Source organism: Diadema antillarum, unplaced genomic scaffold (genome assembly GCF_040938485.1).
Source record: "Diadema antillarum isolate AM-2024a unplaced genomic scaffold, OU_Dant_1.0 seq00000945_RagTag, whole genome shotgun sequence".
NCBI lineage: Eukaryota > Metazoa > Echinodermata > Echinoidea > Diadematoida > Diadematidae > Diadema > Diadema antillarum.
This window is the reverse complement of record NW_027271794.1, coordinates 1,086,424-1,100,754: the sequence shown is the minus strand read 5'-3', so window position 1 is coordinate 1,100,754 and position 14,331 is coordinate 1,086,424. Positions and strand designations below refer to the sequence as shown.

Below are 14,331 nucleotides of genomic sequence, written 5' to 3'. Positions count from 1 at the left end.
TTTAGGAACAGAGAGCATGCCACCAATTTTATATCCCTAAAGGCACAAGCACAACACGAGGCCACTAGAAATTTTAATACTTGTAACTCATGTTATGATTTTCCATGCCTCTACAAAGCTTTTCATTGCTAGGAGTGACCTTTTACTTGGTCCACACTGCTCCGGACAAAGAGTTTCCATCCAGTCATAATGGGAGTAACAATTGGCCCTTTGGACTATACATGCACTGGTGATTGATGCCTTTTAACAACATAAGTGAATTCTTCTGTACAGCAGAATGCAAACAGATCACGAATGAGTGTTTACCTTTTAAGACCAGATCTGGGTTGCCAAATTCTGTGATGTCCGCGCCGGCGCAGAACGCTCGACCCCCCGCCCCGCACAAGACGATGCTCTTGATGGATGCATCGTTTTCAGCTTCCTGCAGTCGAGCAAAAGTCAGAAAATTGTGTCAGAGACTTTCACTATTCCTTGTTTTTCGATAGGAGTATGCTCAAATTGGACATTGCATAATGGCAAGCATATATTTTTGTTAATTTGATTTGACTTAGTGCTTCTGTTTTTATATCATTGCACATGAGCACATACTGTCGATAGCATATAAAATAAAAGTTGCTTACAATGTAATTTTGTCTCAGTTGCGTTTACAATGTGTAACAAAAGTGTATAAGAGATACAGTAATACACAAGGGTTACAGCTTAGGTGTACAGTACATTGTACAAGTATGTAAAGCAAATATGTCCTTGAACTTTAACCAAGTTAACTTGGAATTTGAGGCTTTAACCACATTGACTAACAGGAAATTCTGATGCGAAGATGCCGAATACCTCCCTGACCACCAGCTAGAGTTACAAGTGCACACAATCTTTTCTGTAATTTGCAAATCTTCCCCATTCCCTGCTCTCCACTCACTTCATCAATATTGTTGGTATTTTCTGGACACACACCAGAGTCACATTCATATTTGAATAAGAATTGATCTTGGCAAAACAAAGAGAAGAATTTTGAAGACTACTTACCCTGATAGACTGTACAATTGATGCCCTTAAGGAAAAACTGAAAAAAAAAAATAAAATCACATATTACTCAAGATTTCTTCAAGTATCTCTGATTTTGTGAAAGTTGTGTGACATGATCACATGGGTTTTGTCTCCCATATTTATACTTTTGTAACTAAATGTTTATCATAGCCTACAATCAATCTACATGACTATGTACATGTATACTGCAATGCATTTGAAGTCCAATTCATCAATGCACTATATTAATGAAGGGGTGAAATGTGCGATGTAAAAGTGGCATAAATTCAAGTTGCAACATGCTAGTGCTACTGAAAAATGGAAGAACAAAATGATGACTTTACAATTCATTCTGACTGGACAGTGCATTATTGATTTTTACAATATTATGCATTTGTGATAAAGTTCTGGTACATGTAATTCACTGCACAATTTAAAATGCAAGTATGCACTTTCTTTCAACAAGACATGGACTAAACAATGTGTTTCAAAAGTTTATTTCTGTAAAATTTTTAACTCCTATCAATATTAATACAAACTTGTAAATCTTTAACACAAGGTAGACAATGGGCATAGTTTACACACACAAGACATTTTAACAAAATGATAAAATATACAATTTCATATTTCTACTGTAAGTGACTATAGTATAGGTAACATTATGTGCAGGACTTTACAGGAGTAATGTGTTATGGTGCAGTTATACTACACTTGATATGATTTGATTGATTTGAACTAATTTTCATTTTGTTTTCACAAAACACAAACATAACCAAATTACAATTATTACAATACAATGACTTTTAATATATTGTCTTGACATAAAAGATAGTCAAAACACATACTTCAGCAACAAAAAAGGTAATACAAAATAGTAATAAGAACAAAAATGAGACAGGTGAATTAATTAAAAGCACAACAAGTATTATAGTACAGTTAAATTATACTTAGGCCCACAAAAATTGGAAACAAACCAAAACATATTACAGACTGTACCTGTAACATGGTTTGAATTAAAAACTGAAACTGTATATCAAAACATCTCTTCCACCTCCCTGATAACAAGCTCTGCTTATGAGAAGAGAAAGAGATGGGAAAGAAATCATGGGAGTAGACACTGGGACAATATAGGAGAAAGAAGATAGCATTTAAGAGCTAGAGAAGATTGAGCAGGAGGACTAAACATTAATATAACAGAATATCTTTGTACTACCAAAGTTACAGGTACATCTGTACTTAATCTCTAAATATCTCTACAGCTTATCAGACTAGATCATATTCCTTCAAAATTAGGTCCATTGTGACAAATCTGAAGTGAAAAGAAGTCCACAGCATATGGAAAACTTGCGCGCATTTGCTCCGGAGCGAGAGCACCGGTGCTCATAACACGTGAAAAGACGAGTCATATCCCCCTCCTTTGGGACAAAAATAGCTCTGCACAAAAAACATGGCTATGAATTCAAAACCCTCGCCCTCCAAATGAAACTAGAATGTACCCTCTTTCTACTCCGTGTATTTCCCCAAAAAATAGGTTTGGGGAAATTAGGGCACTTTTCCCCTGAAATTCTGCTTCAAATCACCAAATCTTGAGGTTGTCTATGGCGGAGTACCCAAAATAAGCCATAATTTTCGGACATGCCCATATAAATCACAGGCTGTACCACAGAAGCTTAGTGGAATTGTTTACCCTCGCACTTCAAAATGAAGTAGAATGTTTGGGCTCTTCAGTGATGTATAACTTGCTTTGATTGGTCAGAGAGAAATTAGGGCACTTTTCTTGTCAAATCAAAGAATGTTTTACAAAACTGCTTGTGACTTTGCTAAAGCGTGCGAGCTTTTGTGCTGTCCATTGTACACAATCCCCTAATGCTTCCGGACAACGGACGAGTGTGCGTAAACAAACAATTGTGTTTGTGCTGTGAAACGAAGGCGGGAGAGTTCAAGTTATTCACAATTTTCGCTGGATATCATGCCTTTTGAATCGTCTTTCGTCTACATTATAACAGATTAGTCTTTATTAATATTCTGACAATCCTGCAGAGTGTATTACCACTTCTTTCAGAGCTAAATATTGCCAAATTCAAGGATCATCATGCGTATTTTATTCTGCAGAGATGACTTGAGGTTGCAACAAGCCGTGCTTGAACAGACCATGGTGGTTCAGTCCCATTAAATCAACAGGGGTGATCGAGTGAACCCATTATGTAGATACTGTACGCGTTGGTGTGTGTGCTCGTGAATGATCAACTTGTGTGGTGAAATGGAAATGCCGTTGTAGGAAATCTAGATTCCCGGTACTAAAAATACTAATATCATTTCAACATTCAAACTAGTCCGAAAAACAAATGGTAGTACAGATCTGCTATTGTCCTGAAAGACGTATTCTGTCCCTCCCGTAAGCACACGCACGGTTCTCCCGATTCCCGTACAATGGACGAGTCCGCTCCTTCCCATGTTATGCTCGAGTGCACTCGGCTGTTGGCTCTCGGCGACTACGTGCACTCTGGTCTGTCAACCCTAAATGCGCGAAATTGTGCGAAAGTTTTCCATATGTAGCAGCTAGTTCCGATTAGAAATCTACTCTGGATAATGAACAAATAATTACCTTTGATCTGATACAACTGAAGAGTACAGACAGATCAGGTTTACTAGTAATAACATATGCACTACAGATATTGATAGGCCTACCTATGGTACACACAATACAAGATGATCAACATGAGTGGCATTAATTTATGCCCGTCTGAAGTTGAAGGACTTTGAACATAGTAGTGTTGCATGTTGTCTGCTTGACCTTGAGAAAGAACAGAATTCCGTTGCAGTGCAAATAAACGCACAAACTTTATACCCCTCAACTTGTGTGATTTAGATTGCAAATCGGTTAGATTAATTTCAATGCTGTGTCATATGTGGCTGGAATTAAACTCTTAAATTATTCAATGTTAAATATCTATAGACTCTCATCATGCGTTGTAATACATGCCGAGAGCTACGTACCCTACAACAGGGGCTAATTGCGTGAACTACAGTATACGGCAGCGAAAAATTAAAGCGCCCAGTTAACTCCACTACCACCAGTATACCACTTGTTCGTACAGCTCGACACCCGCCTCGATCTGCAAAGATCGGTCGGGCTCAGACAAAAAAAAACCCGATAACAATGCACTCTAGTCTTACGTTGATAACTCAATAATCTTATCACACTGAAAGTGACATTGGACCCCGATATCGAGATACTATACCTCAGGACGTTTAGTGGTGGGTTGTTTAGAGTCACAACGGCGACTTCTCCACGTTTGTCGAAAGACGTCATGACTTTAGATGCCTGTTCCTGCATTCGTAGGCTGCTCGTGCTAATTTGTTTTGCCCCCACCACTAATTTTACGAGAGACTTTGCGCGAAACATAGCGGGTAGGTTAAACGACGTACTATGACCTGACGACCCTCTACATAGGATTGTAGTATGCACGCTCAGTTTAGCTGGCGGTCTTCATTCATGAAGAAGCTAAGAAGCTATCAATATGAGACGACCCTATAAACCTCTGCCAGCTCATGCACATACGAGCCTTTTTAGCGATGGGGCTGGCAGTTTGGTTCGGGGTCAAGTCTGAAGTCCATATTTTGCCTTTCCCTCGAGAACCATTTAAAGCGACGGCGATATGGCAGCTTGGTATCGGGAAGGGAGGCATAAGATGAGCTTCGCCTTGTAGTACACAGGTACATATGTACAATCAAAGAGCGTACAACCAGGGAGGTGGGACTACGTGGTTTGGGTACTATGCACAGGTACCTCCTTTGTTGAGTTTCAGACCTTGTGGGCGTGTAAGTGAAGTGGGCGGGGCTACAGTCATGAGCGTCCCAGGGACCACTCATTGACGCATCCCGCCACTCACAACCCCCCTTTGCCCCCATCTTGTAATCTGGGGGGCATTTCATGAAGGAACTTGTCGGATAAAATGTCCGACAAGTCAATTATATCCGACAAGTTCAGAGAAATCAGCCAATCAGACTAAAGAATTTCTCAAAACTTGTCGGATAAAAGAGACTTGTCAGATATTTTATCCGACAAGTTCCTTCATGAAACGCCCCCGTGATGTGAGATTTCTCCTCCTACTCCTCGGCGTGCTCACTCTTCTTATTCGTCCTCTTCTTTTTGTCTTGGCTCTGCTTTTCCTGAAATATTTTTCTTCTTGAACGGTGTATTTTTTTTTTTCCTTTTCTTCTCCTTATGCAAGCTTGCGAGTGCGTGTGTCTGATGTCTGCGTGATTATGTCTAGATTACTTTTTGTTTCTGTATGTACACATACACTTTAGTTACTGCCTTACATGTTCATGTCACAGTGAATAGAAAAGCAAGCGGAGAAATTAAGAGGTCACAAAAAGTGGGCCTGTGGAGGGATATAAAATGTTTCATCATGATTATGTTCCTAGTATGACTTCCACTCCGGCATTGCAGGGAAACATGGAAGTTAAATCTCGATGTATGGGGAGGTGCGTTCCAATGCCTTTTGTTAAACATATCCAGGGCCTAGGCCTTGTAGAAATGGTGGGCAGTTCGGAATCTTGGTTTGAAAGGTTTATTTGTTTTTTTTGTTTGTTTGTTTGTTTGCCTATCTCAGTAATCTGAAATATATATATATATTGTTGAAAAATGCAATAAGATACTGAGTATATGGAATGTATTTAGATATCACTTCGCCACGGATGTTAAATGTACGTACATCATAAATCAACAGAAGTCAACTTGCATTTGCACTGTATAGGTCCTGCTTGATTTTTATTCTATTTCAAGTGAGGAAAGAGTGGTATTACGTTGTACAGAATGGTATCAGAAGTTTCATTTAGGATGGGCGATTTGTCGTATTTCAAAGCTCGATTCCACACCATGTTAAAGTTAACTTTGATAAGATGTAATTAGAATGTAACAGAATGACTCGTTTCGAAGTCTCACTGGCTGTAAAAAGTACCAAATTTTACGAGAAAGTGATTAGATGTTAAGGTTCACATAATTATTTGTGTTGAATAGTAGGAATAGGTCAAAGAGTAACGAACAGTCGCGTTTCACAACGTGTCACCTATATCACGTTCACATTACTTTTTGCGCTCTTTTGTGATACAGGTGACTGTCATTCATTTTACGGAGCGGTCTACCATTTATTTCTAAATGATCGTAGAATGCATGACTGTACACTTATTGTGTATTATACTCGATTGTGATGTATACATTCATTTTATGTTTATTTCGGATTTTTTTTTAAGTTTCTTTCACTGAGACTGCTTTTAACTGGTATGGATATGGACTATTTCACTTGCACATACTAACTACAATTGTACATTGTAATCGTTTTTCTTTATTTTTTTTTTGATTAAACACCTGTTAAGGTACGATAAGGAGCCTTAGATGCAGCATCATATTTTCCAGCTCACATTAAAGGAATGGTATAGTATTGGTAAGAGGTAAGGATTGGACTGTTTGGAAAAGGATTAATGGTAGGAACTGAAGATGCAGCCTAGGTGACCAAATTGCTTAAAAGCATGATTGTATTATGCCAACTAGAAAAGCCTCGGAGTTGGTTTTAACGTCCAGTTTTCCATGATGTATGGAATATGCGTTTCACTACGTGGAATGAGCCCTGATTTCATTGACCCTTGATGGTTTGAGGTTTTGTTTTCCTATAATTTTTAGTTTAGGGCTGACAGTATGATGTCAATTCGAAGAATCCATTTTTGTGATAATATAGTTAGTTGTTTAAGTTTATGTTTATATAGTTTATTTTCTATCTCGGTGGCTTGGTATACGTGCATTACTTACTCAATATTGGAGTTTATTTTCAACTTTTTTGTCACCCTTTTTCTTTTTTTTTTGTGCTTTATTCATTTGTTTCTCCGATCATTGCAAATCATTTTTAGATAATTTGATTATGTTTGTGATATGATTCAATTTAAACATACACTAAAAAGAAGAAGAAAAGCCTTGGAGAGCGCAGACCTCCACCAAGCAGTTCATTTTCACGCATAGGTTATTATCGCCACCCTACATCATTGTCATTATTAAATTCATATCATTATGCATTACTAGATTCATTAACCATCGAAGTATACCATGATCACTGCCGATGAGGTGTCGCAGGCTGTCTTCGCAGCCGTCCTTTCTGGCCAACTTCTAAAGCGCACTGGCTATGAGGATCGCAAAAAGTTATCGCGCCATCTAGCGTTCACAATTGGCTCCAACACCTGTGATTTAAAAAAAAAAAAAAATCTTTCCAAAAATTGAATGAATTGCTCGCTCTCGACGATGATATGAATTTCTGCCAACATTTTATCATTTGTTTCTTGTCTCAGTATTAACTTTTTTTTCTGAAAATTTCATCTAAATCCATTTATGACTTTTAGACTTACTTTGAAGGCGCAACCTTCCATTTCGTAAAGATGAAGAAAAGGCCTCGACTAATCATAATCATACATGTGAAATGTTTTAAAATTATCTTCATTTGATAACAAAATCAGGTCTTATACTTATTACCCCGCATTGAAACTACAGAATATCTAATATGGATATGAATGCAGAGGACCTGAGAATGTCCACCTTGCACTTTTTAAAGGGATTATGTATAGTTTTGGTTGAGACCTAACTTCAGGCTTCTAACATTTTTTTTTTGTTGTTGTTGAGATATTGTTGAGAAAGAGCATGTAATTCCCTAAGGAATTGAAAGTTTATTTTGAAAGTTTATTTGATGAAAATTATCTTTGAAATGGCTGAAATATCCAAAACAGAGTAATTCTGAGAAAAGTTAGGACCCACCTTTTATTAGGATTGCTTTGTTTTACTTTTTTTGATGTCTCAGTCATTCCAAGGCCGATTTTATCAAATAAATCCCTCTTTGAATTGCATGCTCTGTGCTATTTCATAAGTGGTTCCTTTGTATCTTGCAAAAAAAGAAGAAGTTAACAGCCCAATCCTCATCTCCACCAATACTATACCATCCCTCTATATCAGTCAGTATTCAGTATCACACACCATCGCATTCTCTTGCATGGCCATCACATTTTACTTCCCATTCACATTTCTCCGACAACTACCTATGTTTATTCCATCTCCCCAACACCTCTTCGCACTCAAACCAACTGGTTTTGCTGTTATGCAACCACTCCGATAATAAAGTGTATAGATGCATGTAATTATTTATATCTCATCTGTTGTGCATGACTTAGAAATATATCTGTCTGTCTGGTTATGATTTTTTTTTTCCATTAGCGTCCTTATGTACAGATGAAATAATGCCCCATAAGAAAAAGGTGACACGTTTGATTACCGCTGGTTTCTTTCTTCCGACATGGTTTGTTAAAAATGTAGATCATAAACAAATTTCTTTTGTACATCAGACGGAGACAGAATGAAGACTAGAAATGTCGCTAAGGCGACTGGTATGCCTCCGCCATAATGCATGATTCTCCTAATAGGTCTATAGTACGTGTGGACAATGTGTGACTACATTTTCACAAAATTGGCAAAATATCAAAATGACAAGTTTGTCACAAATGTGTTGAATGTTCACCTTCCTTGACCTAGGTTTAATTGGATGAATAGGAGAGCATGTATTTGGGGATTAAAGGACTTTAACTTGACTTTGATCCATTCATAAGTTTATGCATTGAGAAATTTTCAAGGTATGGAGAAAAAGTGCAACTTCTGTATAGAAAAGTACCTTGTTACCATTTTCATCTGGCCTTTGACCCTAAAATTCATAGGATAATCACTGCCAGGCAGAACATGCACAAATATGTAGTAAGTTTCAAGATAACTTGAGCCACTTCAGAGATATGGAGGAAAAAGTTAGTTCAGCACTTTCCCTTGATCTTTGACCTTTTGACCTTTGAGGCAAACAAAAAAAGAAGAAGAAAAAAAAAGAAAGTTTCCAGAGAATCTCTATTAGGTTATACATGCATACACCAAGTGTAACAAAAAAATAATCCTGCTGACACTGCATAAATATGAGGGAAATAGTAAAATTTTGAAGTGTTGCCCTTGACCTTTGTTCCCTGACCTTTGACCCCATGAACCCTAAATTCTCTAGATAATCACTGCCAGTCAGTACATGTATACGGTCTATAGTACTATGTTCCATGAAGATACCTTGGACAATTTCCAAGGTACGGAGAAAAAAAGTGAAGTTTTAATATGTTCACTCGACCTTTTGACCTTTGACCTCATGACCCCAAACTTTAACCAGAGAATCTTAACTGGGTAATACATGTATACACTAAGTTTCAAGAAAATATCTTCAGGCATTGCATAGATATGGTGGAAATAGTGAAATTTTACGTATTTGACCGTGACCTTTTGACCTTTGACCTTAAGCATGTGCACCCAAAAGTTGATAGGCGCAACTTCACCCCCTAATACACATACATTCCAAGTTTCATTAGGATACCTCAAAAGGTTTTTTAGTTACACTGTCCACAAAATTCATTACGGACGGACGGAAGGACGGACGGACGGAAGGACGGACGGACGGACGGACGGACGGACGGACGGACAACCCGAAAACATAATGCCTCCGGCACCACTTTGTGGCGGAGGCATAAAAATTCAATCCCAATATCTTCATCCCCTTGTTTGATTATCTCTTGCTCTCATTAACTTTATTATAATTATTATCATCATTGTCATTTAAAAGTCGAGTGTGTAATCCGCATCGATTGCCCATTTAAACACTTAAGACGTAGATATGAGTATAATACGTGCTGTGAGTGCACTATCCATGCGTGTTCTCAGAACGGGCATGAATTATACGAATTTACAGTTCCCCGAGAGGCACTCGATAGGAATGCACATATTATATTATGTTTATAGAGAAAATGGAACTGCCCACTTTATGGATTTAAGACATATTTGTAGCACATGCTCTAGTTTATGAGGATGTACTGCATGGCATAGTTTTGAATGAAAACCAACTTAAAATCGTTGAACTTCAATTAAAAAAATGAATTAAGAAGCACATGCTGATCAAGAAGTGATAAATAGGTCTAACACTATTCAACCACTCATGCTTTTTCAACTCAATTATACTTTATTTCAGTAAAACAACTGCATAATACAAAATGTTACATATTTTCATCAATTCATATTCCTTAATAATATGAAAGAAGAATTGGTCTTAAAGTAAAACACAAATACTTGTACGGAGTATTATATAGAATGAGAAAATAACGCACACTTCGTAATGGTGACGAAAAGCAAATACATTGCAGGCCCTATTACAATATGGAGAGGGTAATCCACTGAAAAGCGGAGCTTTTACCAGGGAGCTTGTAAAACATGGATCACTCACAAAAAACAAACAAACAAACAATACATTTTTAACATAATATACTGTGATATGCAAACTTAATCTATATGTACAGTTATGAGCATTGATGCTGAAGATAAACATATAAACTAGTAGGCCTTTTAATTCTTAAAATGGAGGAAAGTACAAGCTTACATAACAATGTACAGCACATAGGCGTGCACAATTCATTGTTTCTGAAAATTTAGCTTTACTTTTTTGTTATAAGTACAAACAAATCGCATATATTATTTCACTAAGTGTGCACCTGACGGTTGAAAAATTTAACTCCGCAACTGCACTACAAAGCATTGACTTGTTCTCCTCAAGATGCCAGGAAGAGAGCTCCATCTGTTTTAATTTTGTTTCGCTGATCTGGTAATTATTATAAAACATCAATAGGACGACACGGTGATACATGACTAATACAAGGATTAGTTACGAATTCCACATTTCACATGCAAGTATCCCATTTTGAATACCAATTTGATATATCATATTTCTTTGTATATATTTTCGAAAAGCGTTACGGTTATTTATGTTTTTTAGCAAAACAAATTAATAAAAAAATCACAACACCGCACTCAGCATCAATACAGTAAGTTTTGTTCCGAGATTGTATTAAGTAATTGTTGTTGTTTTTTTTGTTACAATGTGTTGTAATTTTGTATATTTTGTATTCATTGTTATGTTGAGTATATTTTGGGGTGTATAATATTGAAGGTAAGTTAAGTTTAGTATGATTTTACATCTAGGTTGATTTTGTCTATACGTTGTTGTCATTGATTGTGTAGATCCTGAAGAAGGGCATTTCCCCCGAAAGCTTGATTAAAGGGGTGCAACCCAACACCAGCCACGTCTATGTGCAAGTTTTGCGTATATGATATATAGCAATAATAATGTCACAATAGAGGAATGCATTAAATGCCAATTGCCTTGATTTTAAATCAAAATTAAGTTATAGGAAGCTTATATATATATATATATATATATATATATATAAGCTTATTTATATCATCTCATAGTTACAAAAAAAAAACAATTTTCAGGAAAAGTTATAGGAAGCTTTCATTGAATCAGTCGAGCACGCTGTATGCGTGATGTGCGAGTTACATGACGGCTACAGTCTGAACCAACTTGTATTGCTATTAGCATGATTAGTCTTTTTTCCTCTATATTCCTCAATGAAAAATTACATTAATATAAATATTTCCTTTGATGCCATCTTAAATCTAGTGAGCTTTCGTGTATTGCATAGGGTATTACACTGTAACAAATTTTGAGTCGCGTAAAATTCGTCCACCTGAGTTGACCTTTTCACGAAAAGTGCAGACAAGACGTAAACAAGACATGTGAAACGCAACTGTTAGTTTCAAGTCCTTTACATGCTTTAGGCGGACGTCTTCAACATCGATCGTCCTATCTTTGCCCTCTCCCCTCCACAAAACAAACGATTTTCATTACGATCAGAGCTGTTGTATTCATGTAGTTCGCTCTGACAGCTTCCTGCTGCCACTGTTATGTATGCGCATACTCCTCCGATACTTGTCTGAACGCCACTTTTCCATTTTTTTCTTTTTTTTCTAAAGACTCGTTAGCGTATAGTCATTGGAATGTTTTGTATAAAAGGTGTCTTGTCGGTTACTTCGTCTTCATCTTGTGCAGTGAGATTCTGGGCTGCTTCATAGTGGTCTCCATTCGGTTTCTTGTTAGCCGTTTCTTTATTATCTGTAGAAAAAGAAGGTGATATTTCCTCTTTACTAAAAACTTGATGGGAGTATAAATACAGTGTACTACTTGTGTTTCACAATATTGTACACTTCTGTTGGACGTTGTAAATCCATTTGAGACAATCTTCCTTGTTTTAACGCAACTTCTCCATAACCATAATAAAGCTACCAATATTGGGGTAAGTTATGCATAAACAATGTAAATTGCAGTAAAAAAAAAAATCTAACCATATCAAACCAAATCAAGGCTTCCATCAAATTTGAAATGTACGTCTTTCGTAGAACATGATTACCTTGATTGTTGCCTTCCTGCTGTGGTCCCCCCTCGGCTGTGAGGAATAGAGAATGGAGGTGACTTATACAGCTGCCCAACTGATATTTTCTTTAGCTTATATACATTTCATGAGATCGCACAAGAATGAACAGCTACTGAAATCTGAGCTGTCATTTTACAGAAGGCATTTATCGAGTAAAGTCTACAGGTCTAGATGAAAGAGGATCACAATTCTGAAAATGTTATTTTCGACATGGCGTTGCATAATTTGAACGGTTCACCAGAAAGGTGCTTCCATCCGTTCCTTCAATTTTTATTCCTATGCTATCATTTTGCAAGTCACTACTAGAGTTTATTGTCTTTATGTATTGTGTGTTAGGGCTGGAGCAAATCTTAGGCTGTACTCAAACAGTATCCACTGCCTAAAATTCATTGCATGTGCTTCTCAGTATTAAAACACTTTGTTACACATTGTAAATCCAATTCAGACTTATTCTATTTCTTACGCAACTTATATACATGGATAATTATAATAAAGCTACCAATAATATGTGTGGACTATACATATCAATATTAAATGCAGCAACCCCCCCCAAAAAAAAATCAAATCAAATCAAATCAAATCAAATCAAATTAAGGCGTTCATCACATTTGAAATATACTTCTTCCGACGAACATGATTACCGTGATTGTTGCCTTCCTGCTGTGGTCCCCCCTCGGCTGTGAGGAATAGAGAATGGAGGTGACTTATACAGCTGCCCAACTGATATTTTCTTTAGCTTATATACATTTCATGAGATCGCACAAGAATGAACAGCTACTGAAATCTGAGCTGTCATTTTACAGAAGGCATTTATCGAGTAAAGTCTACAGGTCTAGATGAAAGAGGATCACAATTCTGAAAATGTTATTTTCGACATGGCGTTGCATAATTTGAACGGTTCACCAGAAAGGTGCTTCCATCCGTTCCTTCAATTTTTATTCCTATGCTATCATTTTGCAAGTCACTACTAGAGTTTATTGTCTTTATGTATTGTGTGTTAGGGCTGGAGCAAATCTTAGGCTGTACTCAAACAGTATCCACTGCCTAAAATTCATTGCATGTGCTTCTCAGTATTAAAACACTTTGTTACACATTGTAAATCCAATTCAGACTTATTCTATTTCTTACGCAACTTATATACATGGATAATTATAATAAAGCTACCAATAATATGTGTGGACTATACATATCAATATTAAATGAAGCAACCCCCCCCCCAAAAAAAAAATCAAATCAAATCAAATCAAATCAAATCAAATTAAGGCGTTCATCACATTTGAAATATACTTCTTCCGACGAACATGATTACCGTGATTGTTGCCTTCCTGCTGTGGTCCCCCCTCGGCTGTGAGGAATAGAGAATGGAGGTGACTTATACAGCTGCCCAACTGATATTTTCTTTAGCTTATATACATTTCATGAGATCGCACAAGAATGAACAGCTACTGAAATCTGAGCTGTCATTTTACAGAAGGCATTTATCGAGTAAAGTCTACAGGTCTAGATGAAAGAGGATCACAATTCTGAAAATGTTATTTTCGACATGGCGTTGCATAATTTGAACGGTTCACCAGAAAGGTGCTTCCATCCGTTCCTTCAATTTTTATTCCTATGCTATCATTTTGCAAGTCACTACTAGAGTTTATTGTCTTTATGTATTGTGTGTTAGGGCTGGAGCAAATCTTAGGCTGTACTCAAACAGTATCCACTGCCTAAATTCATTGCATGTGCTTCTCAGTATTTAACACTTTGTTACACATTGTAAATCCAATTCAGACTTATTCTATTTCTTACGCAACTTATATACATGGATAATTATAATAAAGCTACCAATAATATGTGTGGACTATACATATCAATATTAAATGCAGCAACCCCCCCCCAAAAAAAAAATCAAATCAAATCAAATCAAATCAAATCAAATTAAGGCGTTCA

At 36.8% G+C, this 14,331-nt stretch overlaps 1 protein-coding gene across 1 annotated transcript in view; it reads right to left on the bottom strand.

Moving 5' to 3' along the window:
* LOC139741670 (peroxisomal bifunctional enzyme-like) overlaps nt 1-4,471 on the bottom strand; it is a 29,175-nt gene extending 24,704 nt beyond the window's left edge. The window contains exons 1-3 of the mRNA XM_071652249.1: nt 4,263-4,471; nt 1,021-1,057; nt 307-421 (exon numbers count right to left, since the gene is read on the bottom strand). Of these exons, the coding sequence (XP_071508350.1) occupies nt 307-421; nt 1,021-1,057; nt 4,263-4,426 (316 nt within the window). The 5' untranslated portion in view covers nt 4,427-4,471. The remainder of the gene's footprint in view (nt 1-306; nt 422-1,020; nt 1,058-4,262) is intronic.
* Nucleotides 4,472-14,331: the final 9,860 nt, after the last annotated feature.